Source organism: Parus major, chromosome 1 (assembly GCF_001522545.3).
Source record: "Parus major isolate Abel chromosome 1, Parus_major1.1, whole genome shotgun sequence".
NCBI lineage: Eukaryota > Metazoa > Chordata > Aves > Passeriformes > Paridae > Parus > Parus major.
The window spans coordinates 27,526,621-27,552,160 of NC_031768.1; the positions used below are offsets into that span (position 1 = coordinate 27,526,621).

General features: G+C 36.1%; 1 protein-coding gene across 2 annotated transcripts in view; it reads left to right on the top strand.

The window, feature by feature from the left end:
* Positions 1-25,540, top strand: part of UXS1 (UDP-glucuronate decarboxylase 1) — a 55,550-nt gene that overhangs the window by 17,212 nt on the left and 12,798 nt on the right. The window contains exons 5-9 of one of the 2 annotated variants that reach the window (XM_015640151.3): positions 2,731-2,791; positions 7,495-7,675; positions 17,492-17,596; positions 18,914-18,973; positions 21,001-21,122. In XM_015640151.3, coding sequence (XP_015495637.1) covers positions 2,731-2,791; positions 7,495-7,675; positions 17,492-17,596; positions 18,914-18,973; positions 21,001-21,122 — 529 coding nt within the window. The remainder of the gene's footprint in view (positions 1-2,730; positions 2,792-7,494; positions 7,676-17,491; positions 17,597-18,913; positions 18,974-21,000; positions 21,123-25,540) is intronic. The other variant, XM_015640159.3, reaches the window with a different exon arrangement.

The following is a 25,540-nucleotide window of genomic DNA, read 5'->3' on the forward strand; positions in this document are numbered from 1 at the left end:
CAGAGGTATGCTTGACACCTGCAGTGCTTTGGTGTTCAGAGTTTTGTCTTGTCAGTGAGCAGCTGCCCCTCCTCCTCCTACCCCTCCTGGGCTGTAAGGAAAAAAAAAAAGGAGAAAAAAATTCAGTTCTGTTTTTTACAATTGATTTGAAAGGTTCAGTGACCTGCCATATGCAATTTATTTCAGTGAGAATACTGAGCTGGTTGTTCATCTCTTAATATGCGCATGAACTTCATAGGCTGAACTAGGTGTGTATTGGCAACATGAAACAATTTGCAGATTATGTCACCAGCTTGCCAATTACAATATTAAATTAATTTATTTAATCTTTGTTGATAGTCCAGTAAACCTTCAGCTTCAGTTATGGGTAGTTCAGGTATCTTCTTCTGCCATCCACAGAAGACTTTTGTGGGAAGGTATCCTGATTGGCTCTTTTTTATTTACTAATTATTGTGTTTTTTCAAATGAGCAATGAATTGTTGAGTAGAACCATTGAGTTAAAGCTTCTCCCACATTACATATAAATACTCTTGCCTTTTCATGTGTTTTGATAAGTCTTGTTTCAGACATCTAGGAAAAAGGAGAAAGAATCAAAATATTTTTTTACCTCTGCATGACCTAATCTAGAAATCATACTTTCACAAAAGGGGTTCTCTTATTAGTGTTTTTCAAATAATGTAGCCATTTGCCTCTGGTGATTCAGCTGAATGTGGGTTGTTGCAATTAACATATTTAAAATTTTATATCTGTGTGAAGTAGCAGTAAATACTCACTGTCAGACACCTGAAAGCTGATCCTGCTTGCAAAGCTTATTCCAGTGTCAATGATTTCTTACTTCATAAGCTGATATAACCTGAAAACAAGCCATCTTCATGCTTTTGAGAAGCAGGAAAGACAAGAATTCCATAATGCTAGTCTCATGACAAGAGATTGTTTAACTGAAGCTAGAGCTGTAAAGTTTTTATTAAGAATTTGCACAGCAAAAGCAGTGCTGTGTAGTCATCAAAGCAAGCATTAAGTCAAGATAAACTCCCATTTTGTTGCCAAACGGTCGTTATTTGGCTGCCAGACTCTATCCCACTGCCTCTAAACTGTTACTGGTGTAATAGAAGAAGCAAGAATGTTTGTGAGGTCCCTTTGGCAAGCAATATATCTCCAGGCTGGATTACTACAACCTTAAAATAGTGGTCTTTGGAATGGAGGAGAGAGACTTGCCTTGCATGTAGTTATTTGGCATTTTAACTTATTTTGAACTCCATAAATCTCTTGTTATGAATGAATTTTCCTCTGTGTCTCAGAAGGGATGTGTTTCACACTTCTGCATTTTGCTTGTGCACTGTTGTCTTTCATTGCTTCAGCATAAATCACAGAAATTGTTAGTGACCTGTTAGTGATGGAAGGCAAGTGTGGGTAGCTTCTTTCTCAGTCTCCACGTGTGGCTAACGTTGGAAGGTTCCATTGCCATATTTCCTCTATCCAGGAAACTGAAAGCAGCTTTCATGCTGTGATGAAAATTGGATAAAGTACAGGAGCATCTGTGCTCTGGTGCTGAAGAATTCCTGTTGAGCCAGTACTGCAGGTTAAAAGCAGAGGAGGCATCAAGATCACAGTTGTAGGGTCAGTTCAATCAGGAGTTGTTAGTGAGTAGAAGAAAATGTAACTTGGCATTTTTGGCTCCTGCATGCTACACCAGGCTCTCTCTAGCCTGTGGACTTATTGGAGGAGAAGAGTAACCATAGTTTAATTTTTGTGCAGTGTCACAGTGATATTTAGTTAAGGAAAACATGAACTATTAAATTGCCAAGAATATGGGGCTAATTACTGGAATGAATAAATAAATAAAATTCACACCTTCTAACAGAGGACTTTGTTGCTCTATGCAACAAATATGGGCGAGAAGTTCTTCTAAGGTTTGAAACATCAAGAGCTTGAGAGAGCACTTAAGATTCATATGTCACATAATTTTACTTTATGATGTTTTAGGTGTGATTAAGTTCTTGTAAAGAAGGCACAAAAATTAAATTACTAGCTTGAAGACCATCAAATAAATGGCAATCTAGTATGTCTAAGAAAATTAAGATTAGTTGTCATACTGAATAAGTTCTGTGGTAGTAATTGTTGAAATATCTTAATGTGTGTTTTCAACATTCTGACTGTAAATAGTTTTATATTTGTTTATATGTTTATATTTGTATATATATTTGTATATATAGTTTATCTTGGTTTTTGTAAAACTTTAAGAAGAATTAAGACTTTTTGTTGTAAGTTTCACATTGAAATTTCAAGAAGTGTTTGAAGTCAATGCGGTAAGTCAACAAAATTTGTTTTGTTTTCAGGAACTTTTAAGAGGGTAGTTTGCCTTTTAAAACTTTAAAAAGAAGGTGTCCAGTCACTGCTTATGTTTTACTGTTTTATTCTCTTGTAATGTCATGCCTGGCAGTAGTTCTGCTCTCAAAAGATAAAAGTCAAATGATTTATTATTTAAAATCAGGCAGAAATTTTGAAAGCACTCTTTGCAGATGAATTTTGATACTTCATCATGCATAGGCATTGTCTTGTATTGACAATTGACCCAGATTGTTTTTTAGACTAAAGGACTAAATATAGTCTTAGCAGAACTTTCAGAATGGAAGGTTTTCACAGTAGTTTCTCACATATCAAAGATGTATGTGAAAGAAACCAGGCTGAAACTTACTTAGATTTTCTTCTTTGTTTTGAAATGTTCTGTAGTTTCACCCAGAAATACCCACCAGTGAAATTTTTATCAGAAAAGGATCGTAAAAGAATCCTGGTAAGTTTGTTTACTCGGAAGTTGTTTTGGGATAATACCAAAAAATTCTGTGTAATGTAATCTATTTTGTAGGATTAAAGACATGAGAAGGCATGAAGGGAATTCCTTGGATGTCATATGTGTTGCACAGGTTTTAGGGCGCTGCCTCACTTATTTGTGTTGATGTTCTCAAACTCAGCATATGAGCAGTACACTTGGTCTCTGTTTTTGAAGTTTGACTTGACAACTAAACTGCTCTTCCCTGTAACTTCTCAGGATCACATTACCAAGGAGTCTTTGTGTGTGCTCCCAGATGGCTTAAACTTGCAGAGACTAGGAAACTTTCTAAGCACATCTTGACGGGAACCTTGTGACACCAAATTGGGCAAAATCTAGTCATAAAGCTAGGAAAGAAGTTGCTCTGCAGACAGTGTTCATCTCTCTGTATCTTCTCTGTTGTTTCTGTTACTTTGAAGCAGCATAAGCAGTTGAGGGTGGAAGAGGTTGGCAGGTTAAGTCAGGACAAGTAGTTGTCCAGGGCATTCTTAAACTTAGTGAATTGTGCTGGAAATGAGCCTACAAACACTTTTTGATGTTATCTGTGACCTAGATTTTTCCTTGTTTTTTTTTTTGTGAGGGGTGAGGCCCTCACAAAAAAAATTGTCCCTGTGTTTTGAAGGCAGACAAAGTATAGCTACTTGAGATGTGTAAAATACGAGTATGAACTACTTCTTCTGTAGTAGAAAGTAAAGTCTACAACAAAACCCTGCTAACGTACCTAACTTGGCTGGTGCTTTTGTTTGACTTCAAAATCTTGAAGAAAAAAACTGAAAAGATGCAGATAAAATTATTTTACTACATTGTTAGGCAATAATCTTCATTTCTATTGCAAAATTCCAAAAAGTGTTACCAAATTAGTTTAGTTCTGCAATGGTGTTCTGTCATTTTTACGACAGTCTGAAGGAGGGAGACCTGTAGGCTCCCTGTGCCCCTGTTGAATATAGAAAATAAACTGAGAGAAAATAAAGGTTTAATTTTGAAAATTCCTAAATTGTGTACTTCATGTGTTTGCAAGGGTATGAAGTAACCTTAATGTCATGTTTTCTGTGTGAGAATGTACTTCCAACAAAGTGTCATTGAAAGCTGTTAACAGGCTGTGGAGCTCTTAATGTTCACTTCCAGACTTTGCCACTGAAAAATTCTGGATATTTTTCTGAAATCTGTTGCTTCAACAGAAATGGAAATAGTTGGAATAGGAGTGTTTTCAGCTGAGATGGAGGTGAATAGCTTTTTGGTTCCCTATGTATTTTGTAGAGGTTAAATTACTACAGAGAAAGCTGGCCAAAAGAAGTCTCAGGTTGTTCTGACTTGTTTTGTGCCAACTCAGATGGGCATTCATAGGCCTCCTCCCCATGTTATGGTGTTGCTGTAATAATCCTAGGGGAAAAAATTCATGTTCTTTTGAGTAGCTGAAGTTCCCAAAAAAATATTGCATGACGCTTCAAAATTCTCAAGAATTGGCCATCCATGTGAATTTTACTAGATCATGTATTTTTGCTTTGCATTTTGTTAATACAGTATCTTTTTCTAGAATGCATTCTTAATTTGATTTAACTTTTTTTTTTATTCTGACTGCAGTCTCCAGCTCCAGCCTGGAGATCCCCACAGCACTCTCCTGATGAGACAACAGTTCTAGCAGATACTTTTTGCTAAACAGCATCTTTTTGGAGATGATTTTTAGTAGTGGTGGTATCTCAGCTGAGACCAGATATTCTGTCACTTTCATTGAAAAGAGATCTTCACCTTGTGCATGATTTATCTATTTCCTGAGTTCTCTGAAGTGACTAGGCCACAGGCTTTCATATGCAAGAGAGGGAATTGTTGTTGTGGAAGATTGTGTTGTCATTGGTTCAGTCTATTGTGTGGGTTTATTCTGAATTGAAAGTAAATTGATAAAAGCAGAAAACAAAATTAATATAATTTCCTTATGGGGCATAAGATGTTTTGAATCTGATTGTAGACAGCAGAAATATGTAATAGACAAACTTGTAAGTGCCTCTAGTGAAGATAATTATCTGTAATATTTGTGCCTTTTAGTAGATGCTGAAGTTACCAAGCATACATGCACTACTAAGTAATTAAAGATTTTCATTAATGTTGTCTTAATAAAGAATTCCTTTTTAAGACCCAAGTGCTGGTGCTTCAGTTCTGATATGGATATGATTCATGTACAACTTATGATTATGTAGATTAATATGTCACTGTGATTTACAGGAAGTCATATTTAGAAGTGATGCTTTTATGAGTAATTACAGGAAGGTTGTACAAAGAACTTCAATGATAAATCATCTTTTCTTTTTTTTTTAATGTTGCCTCAAGTAATGATAAAAAGCATAATTTGCATATTTTTTTTTTTACTTTTCCAGGGGAAATTCAACTCCTTTTTCAATAATTTCTTAAGTTCTTTGTCTAATACCCATGGAAATGATACATTAATACAGCCAACTTAGATTCATCTTAAAAACTACTTGTAGGTTTAAGATAATTGGAAACTCCTTTCCCGACAGAATTGGTTTGTGCTTTTTTTACCTTTTTTTGATGCTTTTTTTCTTCTTTGTGTCTTTGTGCTTTTTTCCTTTGTTTTTTAACTTGTCTGTTTTGTCTGTTGGCTTTGTAATGGCTTTTTTCATAAGAGATATGGGAAGAAAAAGACACTTCATTTTACTGCACCAAAGGCATATATTGCAAGCATTGAACTTACCTTCTCTAGAATCTTGGAAATAAAAATAGCAACAGGAGATTTCCTTGGGCCTCTGTTGAAGGAGTAGGTTCAGGTCTGCTATTAGAAAGGTCTTGTCCTGGTCACCACAGAAAAACCAAAACTCTTGGAACATTCAACAAGGCTGCAGCTTGCTTGCGAGCCGGGATAAACTCATGGCATTAGGTTTGCCATGCATGAGTTTGCTTTTTTCCCTCTGATAAGTGGTGACACATGGGAAAGGGCTGCTCTCCCTCAGTTACTGCTATTCTCTCCTCATTTTCAGCATTCTGCCAGAAACCTGCCCTTCCCTCCTCTCTGTTGCAGTATAACGTGAGCCTTGAGATTCTTTCTTTTATTCCAGAGGGGATTTCACTTAAATCCTGTTTCTGCTTCAGGTTCAGAAGCCCTGACAAACTCAGAAGAATACTAAATAGAGCAACTAAATGATTCTTTTATTAACTGCTACTTACAGTTGTTTTGACACACTGGTTCCCCTGAATTTTTAATAAGAAAAAGGATGAGAATACAAGAAGTGGACATTCAAGTTTTTACAAATTAAAACAGATGTAGTTTTTGTATGGTTCCTTCCCTTTTCAGTCTTTGGAGGTTTTCCTTCACTTTTTTTTTCATTTAAAAAAACCCCTATTTTTTCTAGTTAAAAAAAAAATAAATCTGCTAATTCTGTTTTTTAATACATTGGAGGGCAGGGGTAGTGGACAGGGTAAATGTTTAGCCTATGACTAACCCAAAGTAAAAGAGCTTCGGGCATCTCATCCTTTGCCACACAGCACTTTGTCATTGCAGTACACCATCTGTTCATTAGATTCCTGCTTGATTCCACCTTGTCCTTTCATTGTTTATTTAGTTGTCACTACAGCTGAGGAATGGACATCAACAGCTGAATCACTTTCAAAATACAAATTTGACCGTGCAGATATATAGCTGATACACAGGTCTTTTACAAGTCTGCTTTTTGAGTGTTGTGATCTGTTGTGTATTGGTTCATGAAATCCAGAGAAAATAATTGCTTCTGTAAATAGGTCTGGATGTGTCACAGAACTTGCAGTTCTGCTTATTGTGCTGACTGCTTCAGTACTGAATTAGTCATTTTTGTTTGCTTGTTTACTGTTAAAGTCTGTGGTGCAAAAAGGGGAAAATTTCTTGTTTCTTCTTCTTCAATGAAACAGGACTACAGGGTTTTAAATATTTTATTTCTGCTTGCTTCTTTGCAGCAGAACATCAGAGTTTGAAGACAGGCAAATGCTGCATGTCAGAGCTAATGGTATAGAGTAGAGTTTTTTCAGTTGTAAGGGACCTGCAAAGTTCATCTAATCCAACTGGCTGACCTCCTCAGGCCAGAACAATGTAAGCTATGGATGCATTAAAATACAGAAAGAATTATTTTGGTTTTAGCAGATACTTCAAATGAAAGGTCTTCAGAGAATTCCCTTTCTCCTTTGTGGGTGCACACTTACAGTATTTACTTGGAACACCCAGTATGTCTTCCATGTAAACCAGACAGAAGCTGCATCTGACATGTCTGATAAATTTGACATGAAAATAACCTGGCATTCTGTTATACTTTTTTTTTATTTCCTGAGAAATGGGATTTGCAGAACTTTCTCCTATTACCTTTCTGCATCTTTTTAGACACTGCTGTCACAAAAAAAAAGCACAATCCAATTTGAAGGAAAAAAAGGAAAATAATGTAATCTGAAAAAGAGATTTTGCTGATATGAATAGGTAGCTGACCTTCTAGTCTGACAGTGATGAGACATGTCAAGTATGTCTCTCGAAATTTTAAGCTGTAAATCTTGGAAAAAAAAAACATACATTGAAATGGAGTTGTTTCCCCTGGAGTAAGCAAAGATCTGAAACCTACTGTTCTGTCTTTATGTTTGTAGACTTTGTCTAGTGTCTCTCTAAAAAGAAAAAAAAATTTATACCAACTGTCCTAACGCAGATAACTGGAGGAGCAGGGTTTGTGGGTTCTCATCTTACTGACAAACTAATGATGGATGGCCATGAGGTTACAGTTGTGGACAACTTCTTTACGGGCAGGAAAAGAAATGTGGAGCACTGGATTGGTCATGAGAACTTCGAACTGATAAATCATGATGTCGTTGAGCCCCTGTACATTGAAGGTAGGTAGTCTCTGCTTTGGTATTTGCACTTCTTTGTGCCTTTCTGTTCTGTGTGTGTGTGTCTGTAAAGAAATTAAATATAAACGCTGAGTTCTATATTGATCTATCTAATATCTGTATGCTTTGTTTATTATTAGACTGTTTTCTGTGACCAGTTTGGAGTAAAAGGTTCAGAGCACTTTTGTCTTTTAAATCATCTTCTTTTCAGAGTGGACAGGAGGAAAGAGACCTTAAAAGCATCCTGATATGTCAGATATTGTGAGAAGTTAAGATGGCAGTGGGTCAATCTGCCTGTCCCATCCACTGTCCCACTTTCCTATGTGCCTGCGCAGGCATGCAGAGTCTGTGGTACCGATATTTCATGAACTGAAGTTTAATTGAGAGCTGCAGTTAGACTAGACATACATCCTGCAAATGTGTATGGTCAGTTGAGAGGAAATTAACTTTGCTTAGTCGCTTTCAGTGTCTTCTGTAGAAAACATTGCTCCTGCTTTAGGTACAGGCATTGTACAACATGAAGAGTAGGAGAACAGCAGCACTGGATTTCCCTAGTTTTCAACAGAAAAACAAACAAAAAAAATACACTAATCTTAAAGAAAGAAGCAAACAAACAAAAGTATGTTCAGCTTTAAAGTAGTAGCTCAACATCTGAACTGTCATAAACCTCAAACTACTAAGTAGTCAGATTTTAAGGCACCATTAACATGATTGTATTTGAGAGAGACATGCATTTATCAACTTTTATGGGACTATCTAGCCATATAATGAGTCAGTGAAAGCATTGCTCAAATTGCACTGCAGTTCTGGTGGGTGTGCTCCATCCTTTTAAAACTCTGTAGCAATGTGCTTGGTCATTTTAAGGAAAAAAAACTACTGAGCAGCTTATTTTGTTTTTTTAAATTCCTACTGAATTCTAGTGGATGGAATTTCACAGGAAATACATCTAGTAATTGCATCTCTTGTATTATTGCTTGTGATGAATTCCTGGCAACACTATTGAAACAGTCCTGCAAAAACACGTGCTCCTGCTCTGTTCTAACAATGCACTGGCTCAGTTACTGCCTGTTATTTTACTTCCAACTTCAGCTTCCACTGATGGGATAATGAAACAAGGATCTTATTAACTGACTCCAGGTGCTGATAGCTCATACCTCAGCCAGATCAACTTGTCAGCTTTTCTAATCTTTTCCATGCATTACCTTCTTTCTGACTGATTACACTTGAGACTTTCTCAGAGAGTTATCATCGTTGCTAATATTGTTGCCCAGCTAACTAGGCATTAATGAATGGGAATTCTGAGATCCTTAGCTACCTTTCCTATGGCCTGTGTAATTAAGACACCAATTCCCTATTTAATGCTGACAGCTAATTATTACATGTTATTCAGTGGGTAGTTTATTGAATGTCTTTTCATCTTCCGACTGTATAAATTGAGGCTGGCATGGCAAAGTTTTAAAATAAAATTAACTTTCATACACTTAAGAACATGGTAAAATTTTGTTTCATTGCAGAGTTTATAGTCCAGTGAGACAGTAGGTGGGTTAGTTTTTGTAACAGATATTTCTTTTCTTAGTCCTGGTTTCTCCTTTTTACTTGTAAATAGAAGGTGGAATGACTAAATAATGTCATAATAAAAAGTAGGTTTGTGTCTAAAGAATTTGTCTGTATTTGCTGTCCTGTTTAAATGAGATTATATAAGGTTGTTTGACAGTTCAGTTCCAGAGAGGATAATCAGTGCTTTATTTCTGAGAGAGACCTCATTTTTGGTCTAGAAAGAACAGTGCTTTTGCTCTGGATATGGAAAAGTGAATTCAGTCTCAAGATGTGTAGCTTTCAGCTTCACAGTGATGCCTACGCACAATCTGCCTTGGCTGCGTCATTACCTTTGATCCATGACACGAAGTGGGACTCAGCATTCTTGGATCTTGATCTAGGTTGGCCAGAAACAATAATAAATCACTGAACATAATTTTTTATATTTTTTTTAGCCCTGTGACAGCTGTAGTTATCTCTAGTGCTGAATGTCTTTCTCCTCTGCTAGGATTTTATTTGCTTTAGCATTTGGAAATGCGCACGTTTTCACTTTGTTTTAAAAGGGTTTTGAATTCTTTAGTGGAATGAAAGTAGCTCAGGAATATTGAAAGGTGAAAAATAGTAAAAAAAAAGAGTCTTAAATAGTTCTATATTAACTCTTTTTTTCCTATTATAGTTATGAAAATAAAGATATTTTCATTTCAGCCTGACCCTCATGTATAACTTTTATACACTATTAAATGGGAACTTTTTCGGTACTGGAAGACAGGTTGTTTTTTTCTGAAGGCTGGTCTGGAAAGAAAATAACCACTTAACACTCTTTTTTGTATTATCAGGGGGAAAAAAATAGAAATTCACCTTTACTTATTTTCTGCCTCATTCTTTACATTCATTAAGTTTACAAATGCCCCAAGATGCTAACTTGAGAGCAGTGTGGTTCATGTTCTTGCAAACCATATTGTAAAGACATACAGATGTTAACTGGAAAACAAATAAGAATTAATGCTTCATCTGGTGTTAATGTGATAGTACCACACTTTAGGGTAATAGGTGAAATTGCATTAGAAAATGCCAATGGAAATTCTATATTAAATAAATGTACATTATTAGTAATATACTTGGCTTACATAATGACATAAACATTATTGCTGTCTTGTTTATACTCACCTTTGCTTTAGACTTGACCCTGTGTTTGTAATAAAGTAAGGGTTTGTTTTTATATCACTTCAAGCCACCAAAGTCTGTATTTCTACTGTGAAATATTGTTATACTTGAATATATGTGTAAAAAAACCCAACAAAACAAACCCACATCAAACCAACCAAACAAAAAAAGAGCCCTAACCTAAAAACACAGATACATGGAAACAATAAAAAAAAACCAAACTGCAAAAATACACAGCCCATATACCCAGCAAAACCCCCAAAAACACACACAAAAAACCAAGCCTCTTTCAAGGTGATGTCATAAGATGGCATATGATCATTCCACAAACTGGACCCCTAAACAGGAAAAAATGCCTCTCAGTTTTCGGTCTTGAGGTCCAATTTTCAACTACCCTTAGGTACACGCAGCATTTGAATGAATCTGGAAGAAAGCATGAGGCAGTTATACATAGCCCATATCCTTCTCCCACTGGCATTTCTTCTTCCTGCTTCCTCAGCAAGTTTTGGGAGCCTTAAAATAATCTTCTGTGAAGTGATATGTGCACATTTCCTTTAAACCCAGCTATCTCCTGTATCTGAAAGATGTCCTCAGCTGAACTGTTTCACAGTTCACAGGAACATACTTCAGCCTTGCATTTCTTTCTGGTTGCTTGGTGCTGTTGTTTTGTTTTTTTACCACACCTTTCACAAATTTGAAATGAAAACAGGACTGAAAATGCCACCAATTTACAGTCAAGGGTGGAAACAATTGAGTCAGTTGAACTGGTTTCACTTCCCTAATCACAGATGCACAGCATGTTTTGAAAAATACAGTATGATGCTTCTAAAATTGCAGTCTGTGGCAGCTAAAACTGCTGCCCAAATGCTTTTTGGGCAGAGCAGTGAAGAGTACTTCCCCTCTGATGCTCAAACTTATTTAAAACAAGTGCATGTGCACTACCTAAGTAATATAATATGAAATGAGAGAGAAGTGTAAGTGGTAGGTAATGATAAATTGTTTTATGGCTTATGTTCTGAGATTAACTGATCTTCAGCTAACTGAAGCTGTTTGGCTTTGGTCTTTGTTTGTTCCGTTTTAATTCTTAATTCCAGCAGTCCAGGTTCTGGAGAAACATTTCTTAAATGTTGTCTTAGCGCCTGTTGTAACACAAAGGTAGTTTTGTCTCCTTTGACTTTCACTGGAAAAGCTTTTAAAATTATATAATAAAAAACATTTTGCAAGTTGAGAGACAGGGTGTAAGCATGTGATACACGTAGTGACAAGGATATTGGCTTTCAGAGTTTGCAGGAGGTGTTTTAGTTGCTTGTTACATGCACATAGGTATGTAAAGTAACAGTATTTATAGATTTTAATAAATCATTTGCTTGACTGGGATTAAAACATCCTTTTATATTTAAGGACTTTGCTAGCTTGTAGGTCTAAGTTAATTTTTAAGGCTAAGACCAACAGTCTCACAAAATTGGTCAAAAGAATTGTCTATAGCCTTCTTGTGAATAACAGCCTTTCAGATGTCAGCATGGTAGCATTTTAATAAGCAGTGTTTGACAGTATCCCTGGATTGTTCAGTCTTCAAGTCCTCTCACAGGTGATTCAAAGCACATACAAATACAAACACAAAGAGTGTCTTTAATAAGTGGCTTTGCTTTTTTTTTTTTTTTTTTTTGCATCCATACTTCTGTCCCAGGTTTTTCCCTTCCTTGTCTTCATTCATATGTGCTTAATATGTTCAGCTGGGTTTAAATTGTATGGTCATAATTGCATGGCAAGGCAGGGGGTAGCAAATGCTACTTTATTTTGTTTGTCCAGAGCCAAGTGCAGTGGTGCCTTGATTTTGGTCTCTGGTATGAGACTCTCCAAAACTGCTCCAGTATGAGCAATGTGGGCAAATCTTTGAGTTATTCCAGTTTGCCTGATATTACAGACAACGTGTCAGGTAAATGAACTTGTGTTTGTAGTCCTTTTTAGTTCAGGGCAATAGAAATGTCTCGCTTCATTGTGTCAGCTTCTCTGGCCTGACTTCCTATAAGGAATTAGGCACAGCTGCTTTTGTTACAAGAAAAATCCATGCATTCAAGCTGTAGAAACTTATTTGTATGCTTCTGATCAAAGCTTTTCTGCTCAGTGCTTTCTGATTAGCAAATACAGTGATGGATGCAGGCGCTTAGTGGACTTGGTGACCCGTTCAGTCCTTTCTGGGACCGTGACATATGTTGAAGGCAGAAATTGAAGGATGAAGGTCATTTCCTGTCATAGGAAAGGTGGTAGATTTCTTCCTTACCATTCACTTAAGAAGCATGGAGAACATATGCAGTATTAGGGCTAGAAAATAAAGATGGTATGAAGGAAGGTAGTTTTATGGAGTATTTTGTCCTAGTCACCCTAGGGTAAGTGGTTTTATTGATCATTCTTGTTTAGCATTAATAAAAACACAGGATTGAATGTTTGTGTCTAAATTTAGTTACTACAGATTCCATGTATGCTAAATTTTAGGGTTTTTTTTTTTCTTCAGCTTTACACATAGAGAAAAGCAGAATTTGCAAACATTAATTGCTGTTTCTCTTGCAATATGTTACTTAAACTTTGTTGAGCACAGACTTCTATATTTGCCACGGTATACCTTGCATACCTGGTTTGAATGTTTATGCCAACTTCTGTGTCTGTGGTATTTTGAAATGAATTTTATTGTTTTGACCTTTTTTTTCAATAAAATTGTAACATAACAGATTTAATGTTTTTTTATCAGTAGTCTATGATCCTGGTAAATCTATGTGCTTGGTAAACTACTTGCTGTAGTTTAACAAAGTTAACAAAGTAGATTAACGAAGTTCTAGTCTCTCATGTGAGTTACACACAAAACTTGCAGAATTTTATTGTTATCATCTGTTCTTCTGTTGTGGTTCTTAAACTAGCACTTTGCACAACTGTTCACACAGTTATTTTCAAATAATTGCACTGTGACTTTATTGCAAAGCTAGCTCAAGGCTTCATATTAAATTTTATACAACTTCTTTACCTTGTGTAGCAAGAAAGAGTTGTGGAGGTCAATTACTAGATGTATTTTTTTCTGTCTTTCATTACATACTGTCCCAGGCACCCAAACAGTTAATCCTTTACAAAGCTGTAGCTTGGATAGCTTTCCACAGGTCTGTCTGGAACAGAGTTAAGTTGTCTGTTATCTTAAATAACAGGTAACTTTGTGCTACAACATACGAAGTTGTCAGCCAGGCTGGGTCAATGGCTTTGGCTAGCTGGCCTGCTGAAATTCTGAGAGGAAAACCCAAAGAAAAGTAGGTATTTTTCAGACCTAACAGTTATTAGAGGGAAGGTGGAATGAGAAACAATTATTCTGATTTCAGCACTGTAAGCTTGATGAATCAAATATGAAAAGTTTGTAGTAGAAACTTTTCACCATACTGAAATGTCCAGCATCCTCTAAATGTTTTGGGCAGTAAATTACTAACAGACCAAAATGCTTTTGAAGTGACATTTTCCAAAAATTCTACTACAGCTTGTCAAAAAACTGATTTAGACAGGATTGTGAAGGAGTAAGTAGAAAGAAACACCATAAAACTGAGGTCATAGTTTAGCTTTGAGTTGGCTGTAGGTGACTTCAGCAATTGCTTTCTTAATTTTTCTACACCACTGTGCTTGAATTACCTGCTGCTTGCAAGCATCTATCAGCATCTTTACAGAACATTCCTTTTGCCGTCTTCCAGTCTACCCCTTGTCTTTGGTTTTATGACAGCATGCTGTGGGAAGGGGATACTTAAAGCAAAACTTGAGGTAGTCATATATTTTATTCATGTTCAGAAGTCATCTGTAAGAGGTGTATTGGCATTCAACAAACCAGTTAAAATTTACCCCATGATACAATTTTGCATTATTTCCCCAGCTCAAAAATTGATTCCAACTTGATTCATTGCTTAAGCTTACAGTGTCACAGTGACCAAAGTAATGAGTAGTTACTCCATGTCACATTTCATCATGCAGAAGAACTAGCTTCATGTTGCAGACAGACTCCTAAAAGTTTCAGCTGCATTAGCAGGTAGGGCATGGAATCAAGCCTAAGCTGGGAACTTTCTTCTGCCAGCTCTTGCTGCGTCAGGTTGTCTTTGAGATGCTATTTGTGTTGTTATTGCAGGTGCCTTGTGTGACAAACTCTTTCTTGATGCTGCACTACAGTTGATAGTGGTTGGATGTACAATTCCTGATCATTCAAGAACAAATAGCTGAGAACCTGCTACATAAAATTTTACTTCTCTGCACCTTTTTATGTGAGAATAAATATTCAGCAACATTACACATCTGCCAAAACTGTCTCTCTTTAGCTTTCTGGGCTGTTTTGACATCTTCTAGGCAGTAATTCATCCCTGCACTAGAGATAAACAGCTGTAGATCAAAGAGAGTGTGGCAACATATAATTAGTTATATTTTGTGGCATCTGTATGAGCATACTGTCAAATATCATTACTCTGTCAAGACAGGACTTGCAGTAACAGTCATTAAGTTTGCCTTAGGAGCTCATCTTATGTTTATGTTGATAGTTAATTGTTCTCTGGGGTGAGGTATAGCTTGAAATAATTTCTTCTTATTTTGGTCATTTGACATTGTGAGTTTAATCAGTGAATTAAGTTATTTTGCAGTATTTCTGGTGTTGCAGTGATAATGCAGGGCTGCAGTATGGGGTAGACTTTGAAATGCTTCCTCCAGATGATCCAGTGTGTGCTTATGCAAGCTCTGTTACATGGAAGTCAGGATCTGAGCTTGCTCACTAGACAATAGACACAACAGTTAATCTAGAAAAACTTTACTTCTATACAAGCATGCTTCATTAGGGATTCAGAAAGAAAGTAGGTTGAATATTTTACCATGCCAATATTGCTGGTATTTTTAATGTGTTGCTACCAGAGCACGTGCTTATCTTAAAACGAATGTAATGTTTTAATGTGAGGAGATGCTTGTGCTTTGAAGACTTACCTACTTTTCATTTTTTCATTGCTCAATACACTGTTGAAAAGTAAGGGATGACTTTCACAAGGATAATTCAAGCCACTTATGTATGCTTTTGCCCTACTAGTCTGCTTTTTTTTATATATATATATATATATATATATGTATATTGGAGGTCAGAAAGCAAAGGTTTTCTTTGACAAATGAAATCTGAGTATGGGAAGGAAGTCTTCAAAAGGAGGCACATTCCTCTTATCTTTCAGTGTTCTCAGCTAGTTGTGAAAGCAGGCGATAACTTCATAGTTGATACTTTATTTTTTCATACAGTGATTGGACAAGGGGAAATGTCTTTAAACTGTAAGAAGGTAGGTTTAGATTAGAGCTAGGAAACAGAATCTCTGCTGTGAGGGTGGTGAGGCACCGGAACAGGTTGCCAAGAGAAGCTGTGGAAGTCCCTTTACTGAAAGTGTTCCAGGCTGGATGGGGCTTTGTTCAGCCTGGTCTGGTGGGATATAGGTGATCTTTAAGGTCTCTTCCAACTCAAACCATTTATAAATTTATTTTTTTTTCCTACTACATGTAATTCATATACAGCTTGTGCTATTTAAGCAAGTACAGTTGCATTTAAGTGGAGAAAAAGAAAATTTGTTTATTCTTGGATTTATTTTTTTTTTTAACTTGAAAGTCAAGGGTGCTTCTAAGCTGTTTTAAGTAAGAAAAGAAGGAGGAGAAAGTTCATTATGTCAGAGATACTCTGAAAGTTAAAGCCCCCAACAAAAGGCTAAGAGAAATCATTATGTGGTCAAAGTACAGATTATTTTTTTATGCTGTTGCTTTTAATAATAAAACACCTAAGGAAATAGAAAGAAAACATTTGTTTTACCAGTAGTGTTCTGTTCTAGGGCAAGACAGCCTCATGACACACAGTGTTTTTTCTGCAGAATATCAGCTAGCTTTGACTTTTCCAGCTTCTTTCTGGTTTCAATGTCAAGCCTTTTTAAAAAAAACCCAACAAAACCAAACAAAAAAACCCCCTAACTTTTAAAATACAAATAAGTTATTTTTCCTTTCTTTTATCAGGCCATGCTAATTATTACCTCACCTTTTGATTGCTTTTCTTGAATGACCTTGGTGCAGGGGATTTCTTCTTCCTTAAACATCTCATTTGGGCTTATGTTTAATTTTTGCTTTTGCAGGTATTTATCCATGGGTGGTTTTTTTTTTACATTGTTCTGGCTTGCTCTGAGTCAAGTTACATAGAAGACAGAAAGACATCTGCATATTTACAACAGTCATGTTATGAAAGTCTTGCAGGTTGAGCTTTTCAATATCAGATACTGCCTATGGAAATGAATCCAGTTTTCATTGTTTTGTTTTTATTATAATTTAACAAATTTATTTCCAACACTCTTTTGTTTCTAATACCTCCAACATTCAGTCATCTCAGACAATGCATTTTAACTAGTTCTTTGGTTAGTTGTGTTTTATAACAGGGAGTGGTTGAGTGTGCTGAAATCTCTGTATTGAGTTTTGATTTGTGTGTTTATTTTTTTAATTAAAGCAAAAATAATGTTATCCAAAGCATTGCATATGTTTAAAAAAAGTAACTGGAAAAAAAGACAAAAGTTGCGTGCTTATATTTTGCCATAAATATTTAATATATAAATGATACAAAGCAAATTAATGTTTTATTGACAGATGGTCTAGAAATAAAAATACAGTATTTAATTTTCCCAAAAACTTTCTCCTCATATTGAAAAAATGTGTACCATTTTTGCTTCACAGCCTATTTTAGAAAAATACTCTGAAGCTTGTAGCCACTTAAAAACTTGAGTATAACAGAACGCTGTGAATACTTTCGCAGCTTCTGAACATTTCTGAAGTACTCAGATAAATTTTTTATAAGTGGAAAAGTGTGAATACCAACACAGACATCTATATCCATGTCAATAGTGTTGATATATTACATTATGCTCTAGGTTTTGTTTTACTAAAAATTAAGTTCTTCTAAGAGTTACAACAGGTTTGTGTACATATCATCTGTAGGTAGCAGCACAGTAAGTGCTAGGAGTGCACAAAGGAATACTTGTTTCTTGATTTCAATGCTTTCTCGTTTAATATCTCATGTGGGAAAACAATAATGTTATCTCCTCCATTTTTCTGTAGTGGACCAGATCTATCATCTAGCATCTCCTGCTTCTCCTCCAAATTACATGTATAATCCTATAAAAACATTGAAGACCAACACTATTGGAACATTAAACATGCTGGGTAAGTGGAATTTTTTTTATTACTTAACTTGGTTAGACATCATATAATCCTGACGTAGTTGCTGGGAAGAGGGAGGGATGAAGCAAATGAGTTGTACATTTTAAAAAGTTGTTTATTTAAGCAAAAGAAAGTTGGGTTATTTTTACCCTCTTTGAAGATTTTTGTTCTTTAAATATATCTGCAAATGAACACTGACAGCATGGCTTTCAAAGCACAAGAACTTTATGCCTGTAAATTGGCTATGGAGTGTGCAATAATTAAGTAAGAAGTAACAGGAAAAATTAAGAGCATGGGGTTTTTATAGCACTGTTGTGCTCATAACTACAGTTTACACTTTGGTGACTGTGGAACATTCCCACAATAACTATAAGTGAGTGTTTCTTCCCACCTCAGCAGACTTTGGACTTGGTGGCACTGCACTGGTTTAAACTCCAGACATCAGGAATACTGCAGTCTCTTGCCTCTTGTGCATGCCTTGGCTAGCAAATTCTGAAAGAGTGTTTAATGTCTAGCTTCATGCTGGATAATTACAAGGCAATGTTTTCAGCTATGTCTGCTAGTTTTGATGCTGAGAATGGGTCTGTGAAAAGAAGACTTCAGGCCTTCACTACTTTTTCCTCCCATCTCTGTGCCATTTGGTATGATGGAGACTGATCTGAGTGTCAGTGATCCTAAGAACTATTATGAGTCAGAAGAACTCCTGGGCATCAGCATAGCTGAGTTTCTTATTTGAGTGATACTCTTGAGAGTACTGTTCAGAGAATCAAGTAATTCAGAAGCTATTGAAGTACCAGAATGACACAGGTGAGAGATTTGCTTCATTTGCCATGGAATGCAGGATAATCTCAAGTGATGGGTAGGGTCATCCAAGCAATTTAAAAGGGCGTAAGAAAGAAGAAATTACTGATTTTTGTCGTATAACATGTTATTCTGTATAAGTTTCTTTACATAGCTTGTCTTTAATCTGTGTAAAGAAGGATTTGGTAATCATAATATACTAAGTTGTTTCAAGATCTTGATTTCCTAATTGGAATGCTTCCTTGGCTTTTAGATTGCAATAGGTTAAGTTCTTGGATCTGGATTCAGTGCAAATGTTAGTCCCAGAGCAAACACATCACATGCAGGTGCTGCTCTGCTGTTTCTTAAGTTTTCTAGTTTGGAAGTGGGAGCTGTGGATGTCATTTTCAGCTAAATTTGCCTAGTGAGAGAAATCAAATTCTCTTTAAAAACATGCAGAACAGGATCACACTAAAACAACTAGCATGAGTGAAAGATTGTTGAACTAATTATGTTCTTTCCCCATTGCCCAAAATCTAGGTTTAGCTAAACGTGTTGGAGCACGGCTGCTGCTGGCCTCTACATCAGAGGTTTATGGAGGTAAGAATAAAACAGTATTTAGAGCTCTTCAGATATGACTGTGTAAAAGTATATTTACACATCTTCTGTCAGATACCAGAATGATAGATTTTCATCACTGTCTTAGCTTACTTTTTTAGGAGATGCTCTTCTTACAGTTTAAAATGTGAGAAGGGCATTTACAGTGCTTGCTTTATGTATCTAGTCAAGAGTGGTGGCAGGAGACTGGTGGTGTGTTGTCTGTATCCTTCCTGTGTCCTAGTTTACATCTCTTTTTCCAAAGGGCTTGCGGGGAAATTGAGTGTTGTACTCTAAAGTCCAGATGTCGTAACGAAAACCTGAGAAGAAAGATAATTTAAATAGTAAATATGCATATCTTTTTCCCATCACACAGGAATTGTATTGTTAAGATTTAGCAATTGCCCTGATGTGTAAGACACAAAGGACATAACCTCCAAGCTAAGAAAATACTGGTTGTACATGCAGGTTCTTCTGGTGTCTCTTAAAATGTAATATTTGGCAGCACGTTACTGTTAGAAGTGAGGGAGTGGAAGAATGATGGATAGAACAGTGACAGGATGCAGCAAGAATCTGTAGTACTTCCTTAGGTATGCAACAGACCCTGTGCCTGCTAGAAAAACTTCCTTCTGTTCTGAAATCTTATGTAATTGATCATAGCAGTCTTGCAAGATTAGTGGAGATCCACAGGTGCGGTACCCTGCTCAATGGGAGTAGATTTGGCTCTTGGCTGTAAAGAACAGACAGGTAAACAAAAAATGGCCACCTGTGTTACAAGATACAAAACTTTGTGACCAAAAAGTGAGGAAGGACGAAGAACATGCCTCTAGGTGTACACTTTTGGTGGAGCTACTTCAGTCCAGGAGATTCGAAGTAAATTACCTAGCAGGAGATCACGAAGATGATTGGTCAAAGTGGCTTGAGGATGTGCAGCATTCCTACTGCCTCCCAAGCCTTAGTTTATCCATGGTCAGGCTCTGCAGAGAAGAATTATAGCCCCAAGGACTCTTCTGTAACTGAAGAAACTCCCTTCTGGAGTATCTCCTTTCCCACAGCATGTTTCCAGGCCCATTCAAGATTGCTATGGGCTTTTATAGTCATGTAAAACTTAGATGCATTTACCATTGCTCTGTGCCTTTCATGTGGCTCAAATTCATTCATAATCATGTCTGAGCAGCATAAAATCAAGAAGGTTTGATCAGAACTGACTGTCAAGGCTGTTTCACAAATTAGCTTTCAACACTAGGAAGTTCTATAGTAATGTATGCCAACTTTAAACCCAGTAGAAATTATACTGTCCTATAGACAATAACGTGGGAAATTTAACCAAATGTTTGGTTTTTTTCTAGCATACAAAGCACACACCATCAAGGTTCCTTGGTGATTATTGTTTGGTTGTTCAATTTTTTATGATCAATAACTTCTACATTGGATTAAACCAAAGGATTGTCTAACCTGATTGTGCCTAGTGATACTAGTAAAAATGCTTAGGGTAAAATAGAAATGTTAAATACTTTGTGGTATATCACTCTTATCTCTTTAAGAAATGCAGTATATCCTTATTTTCTCCATTTTTCTTTCCTTGTTTTGTATTTTATGAAATTTGAATATGCTTTACTTTCCTGCATAACCTGTGCCTCCTACCTAACTGCTCCCTACATAACCTGTAATGCTTCCTTGGAAGCACATTAGGTAAAAGTTGTATTTATGCCCCTGGGGTACTCTGCCTTTGCAGAGAAGAGTTGAATTTAACCCTCTGTTCACACACTCTTTTAGGGAAAGCAATTGCTGGCTATTCTTTGCTTGTATTCAGTTATTTTACTAGTCTTTCATTTTCTGCCACTGCCGTTCTCATGGTTTCAGTGATTGTAACTTTAAAGACATTGTGTTAAAATGTAAGATTTTCTAAAATGCAGAATTCAGAGAAGCTCTGCTGACTTGTATATTGCAAATGCTCTACTGAAAGTTTCATTATATATAATAATCTTTTGATATTTCATAATCTAAAGTGGGTTTTATTTTCCCCATAGATCCTGAAGTTCACCCTCAAAATGAGGATTATTGGGGGCATGTGAATCCAATAGGTCCAAGAGCCTGCTATGATGAAGGAAAGCGAGTTGCAGAGACCATGTGCTATGCATACATGAAGCAGGTATTAAACTTGCATCAGATTCAGTGGTTTTTCTGTAATTATTGAAGGCCAATGTATGGCAAGACTGGAATATGTGTATTTAGGGATAGAAAGGCAACAGAGAACATCTTGAGTAGGAACACTTATCCTGTTGCAAAATCTGTTTTCTTTAATGGGAAGGTTTTATTGCTCCCATCTGTTGTGTGTTTTTAGATGAGCAGTCTTCTTGTAGAAAATGTGCTTTAGTCTTCTTAAAAGGTGTGTCTTTCAGTACAGTGAATAGTTTTTAAACAAATTAAACTGAGGTGACCTTAGTGCGCTGAGAAGTCAGTAGTATTGAATAGTGCCATTACAGATAAATGTGGAATGTTGAAGGAGAATAATCAAAATCAGAATATACAGGTAAGAATGGGGAAGATCTTTAATGAGTACTTCTATAGAAGCAGTGTATTTTAAGCACCTTTGAAATGCCTTAAAATTACGCACATATAAATACAGACCTTAATAATACCTAGCTATGTAATGCATGTTTTTAGACAAACACAGTAACGTGAAGATAAAAATGCAATTTAGAATATGTTTAAGAAATTATACATGCCAGAGTCCTTGTGTTTACTAACTAGCAGGTAGAAGCTCATCATTAACTAACGTAGCATTGACTCTTTACCTGTATGTAAATCTTCCTTAATTGTGGTTCAGCTAGGCTCTAGGAGACTATTCAATTAGCAAATGTGGCATACTAAAGAAAATGGTATCAGTATTTTTTTTATTTGCAGCCTTAATATACAAAAGTATAAATCAAACACAGTATATTGTATAGAATTTTAAACCTTTAAATTATAAAATTCTAAGTGCTTTTGAAAAGTGATTCTTTTGAAAAAAGTGATTCTGGAAACAGAATAAAGCTGAAGTCTGGTAAGATTTTAAGAGGTGATATTTTAGTATAGTGTAGTCATTTTGTCTTATCTTTTCTACTAGACATTTTCTACTAGGCAGAGGTTGTCTCCTTTGTTCTCTTTTAGATCATTTTAGGTCCAACATGGTGATACTGCTCTTGTTCAGGATGATGTCTCTGGTATTTCACTCTTGTAAAATATCCTTTGTCAGTCTGGAAACCCATTTGCAGTTGAAAACTGCAGTTTTTATGAGAAATTCTTGTGCTGTAGGGTATTGCATTTTTTGCAAGTTTGTGGTACACACTGCAGTATTCTTTCAGAAAGGCATGAGTAGGTAATTTTTAAAATCATGGGCTGTATCTTAAAATCATGAGTCATGATAGCATCTCGTAAATTTTATGCAGGATTTATAATGAATAGGAAAGATTTGTAAGGTGGAACACATCACATACATTAAGTAAAAACTCAAGATGCAGATGAACTGTCTGTCCTAGAGGCATCTCTGTGACATATTTCTTGTATTTTGTTATGGGTTAATGAAGTCTGCCCAAGCTTGGCCTATGTTCATATATATTCTGAAACACTCTTGAGCTGCTGTGGGGAAAAGAGAGGGGTGAGTAGTATTTAGGTGATACACTGTTATTAGTGGAGGAGACCTTACCTTTTGAAAAGGTCTGATTTCCTCTATGCAAATAAGCATTGTGTTTTTAAGAGGATTTTCAGTAGGAATGACCTAGCCCCAAACAGTAGGATTTGCAGTATTTCAGGCTAAAATATTTCCAGAATCTCTCTGCTTCAATAAAAAGAAGAAATAGGCAAAGTTATTTTGCATTTTTTGGTAATTTAGTACAAAGATTGACATCATTATGCACATTGCTAGGTAGCTTAAATACCTAATAGTGTTTCCAAAAAATGTGAAGTAAAACTAAACTTCTGCATTGTACTTCCAGACAGCCTGCTTGAATGGGTTTTGAATCTAGTCAAAATTGGCTAATTACAATTCCTCAGTAGCCTGTCCTGACCAAGGCATTCTTAGTGCATTCTTTTCTGCTGGCAGTGTTGTTCTGTTCGTTTATTTTGGCCCTATGAATTAAGCATTTCTTGACTTTATCATGTGAAAGAGCAGTGGGAGGGGAGTTTCAGCACACAGTATCTCAGTGTAAATTTTATGCTTTGTTAGGACTTGCTATTCAGTTATCTGTTTAATCTTTTAAAAATTGCATTTTGCATTCTGGAGCTACCTGGAAGTGTAGGTATTAATGTTTACTCCAATGCTCTGGATTAAATTTAAATACTGACTAGAATCTGATACTACCCTCATGGCAGGGATTTGCATCATCTGCATAGCTGTGTTGTAAATAAAGATACTCAGCATTTTAAATGCTGTGCATATTAAGGGTGTTTTGTGAACAAGATTTCTTTCTTTTCCTATACCACTGACCTGTAAGGAAATTCTCCAGAGCTGAAGCAACACTTCAGGTCACTAGGGAATGTTACAGGAAAACTTTTCTTCTCCTTCCACTTTCTTCATCCATTTTTTCATACCAGCTGTGTGACTCTGAAAGCTTTGGTGGTAAGAAATGGGTTTGGTTGTGATACAGCTATTGCATTAAGTGCTAGTTTTGGAATTGCCTTAGAATAGCTGAGGTGTTGAACTATAAGCACAGTAACAGCTGTAAAATTGTAGGTTGTGTTCAGGGACCTGCATTATGCCCAAAGTATAGAGTCAGATGATTGAGGCTGTCCTTCCTAGCTTGTTCAGGCGCTTTAGTGTTTCTGAAATTGGGATCTCAGCATCACCGTTCTTGCAAAATTATACTAAAAAGCTATTAGTAACAGAGTATTAATGGCATTTTTTTAATACAACTGACAGCATGTGTAAATAAAATTCTTTGGACCCAGCTTCATTGTGGAGTATTGTAGCTTAAACACATCATAGATGGATCCAGTGTACACAGTGGTAGTGATTCTGCTGTGGTTGCAATTCAGAGGTTTGGGAACAATTTTGAGAGTTAATGATCTATGAAACACAAGGGAAAGAATATGAATCAGTAAGAAAGTGACTATTAGAGCAAGGAATACAACAATTCAAGTAATTTTGGCTGAGACATTGGTAAAGATTTGTATCCGGTCACACTGATACCCCTGCTACTGTCTAGACCTCCCCAGCAGATTTTTTTGCATTCCAGTTAAAATGGAATTTCCAGTTAAAATGTCTGCTGGAGAGCAGACATTTATAGCTTTTCCGTTCCTGATTTTTTATGGAGGGAGGTCTAACTCATGCTTGCTCTTCAGACAGATCCACGTTTGGCAAAGGAGAAAGCACTGGTAATTAATAGAAGCTTGCCTGATATCCTTGTGAATTACAGCCACAACATACCATGTTCAAATTGTTTTGGTTAAAAAGACTTGGCATTTGAATTGTATTGATCTATTTTCTAAGACAGTCAACACAAGGAGATATTTGTTCTTAAAAAAAAGCTTATAAAATTAAAATATGTCTTTTTAAATTAAGGAGTTATAGCATCCTTGATACCCTTGATAGTTTCTGGACCTGGGATCTCTGAAACTAAGTAACTGGAAAAGACTCATGCTGAAAACCAAGGACAGCTTTGTTTTGCTGGGGAGATTGGATAATTACTGCTACATTTTGAGTGACAGCTATAGAATAGTCTTGAGTACTTATTCAGAGGAGGTATTTCCATAAGCCATAACAATCTTTTCTGCTTCTTTCCTGTTTCTTTTCATCTGTACAGGCACTGCCTCTTTGAAGAAATTGATACTGATAAATAATAGAGTGAACTGAAGTGTTTTGCTAGTCCACAATCCTGCATTTTATGATTTTGCTCTCAGGCTCTTTTTTTTTGATTGCTCAAGGAATTTTCTTTCTGATCAATCTGCTGTGGGAAGGCATTGGCTTGAACTGTGAGGACAGAAGGCAGCTGATAGCATTTTATCTCATCATTAGGGATAAATTTCAAGCTCTCTTGCATTTACCAGTATAAATATGAGCCAAAGGGGTTTTTTCCTTTCTCTAGGATGTAATAAAATACTGTACATGAGTTACTGCTGCAAACCTGGGGAAGTAATTGACTTTGATAATGGGAATATGGTAGAGGTAGTCAGTCATTACTGCATGTCACTGATAATATTCGGAGTAACAGGACATAGCTAAGACACAGACAATTAATAGAAAAAGGAGTAGAGTTACTCAACATATAAAAAGGATCACTTGAAATGAGATGTTCATGAAATAGCAAAATGAGAGTTATGACGATTTTTAAGTTACTGGCTCCAAAATCTTTTTGTCTGTGGAAGAGTTTCTTTTGAGAAGACAGATGATAGTTTTTGACAGTTTTAAAGAGGCAAATGAAAAATTAGCTGCATAGAAAATAGATTTTTCAAAGCAGTAGGCTGCAGAGAAAAGCTGTGCTATGGGATACTATAAATAAAAGGTTACTCATTTTAAAAAAAACATTACAGTGGGATGAGGTGAATAAACAGAAGGAAGAAGAAATAATGGATTCATTGTGACTATGAGTA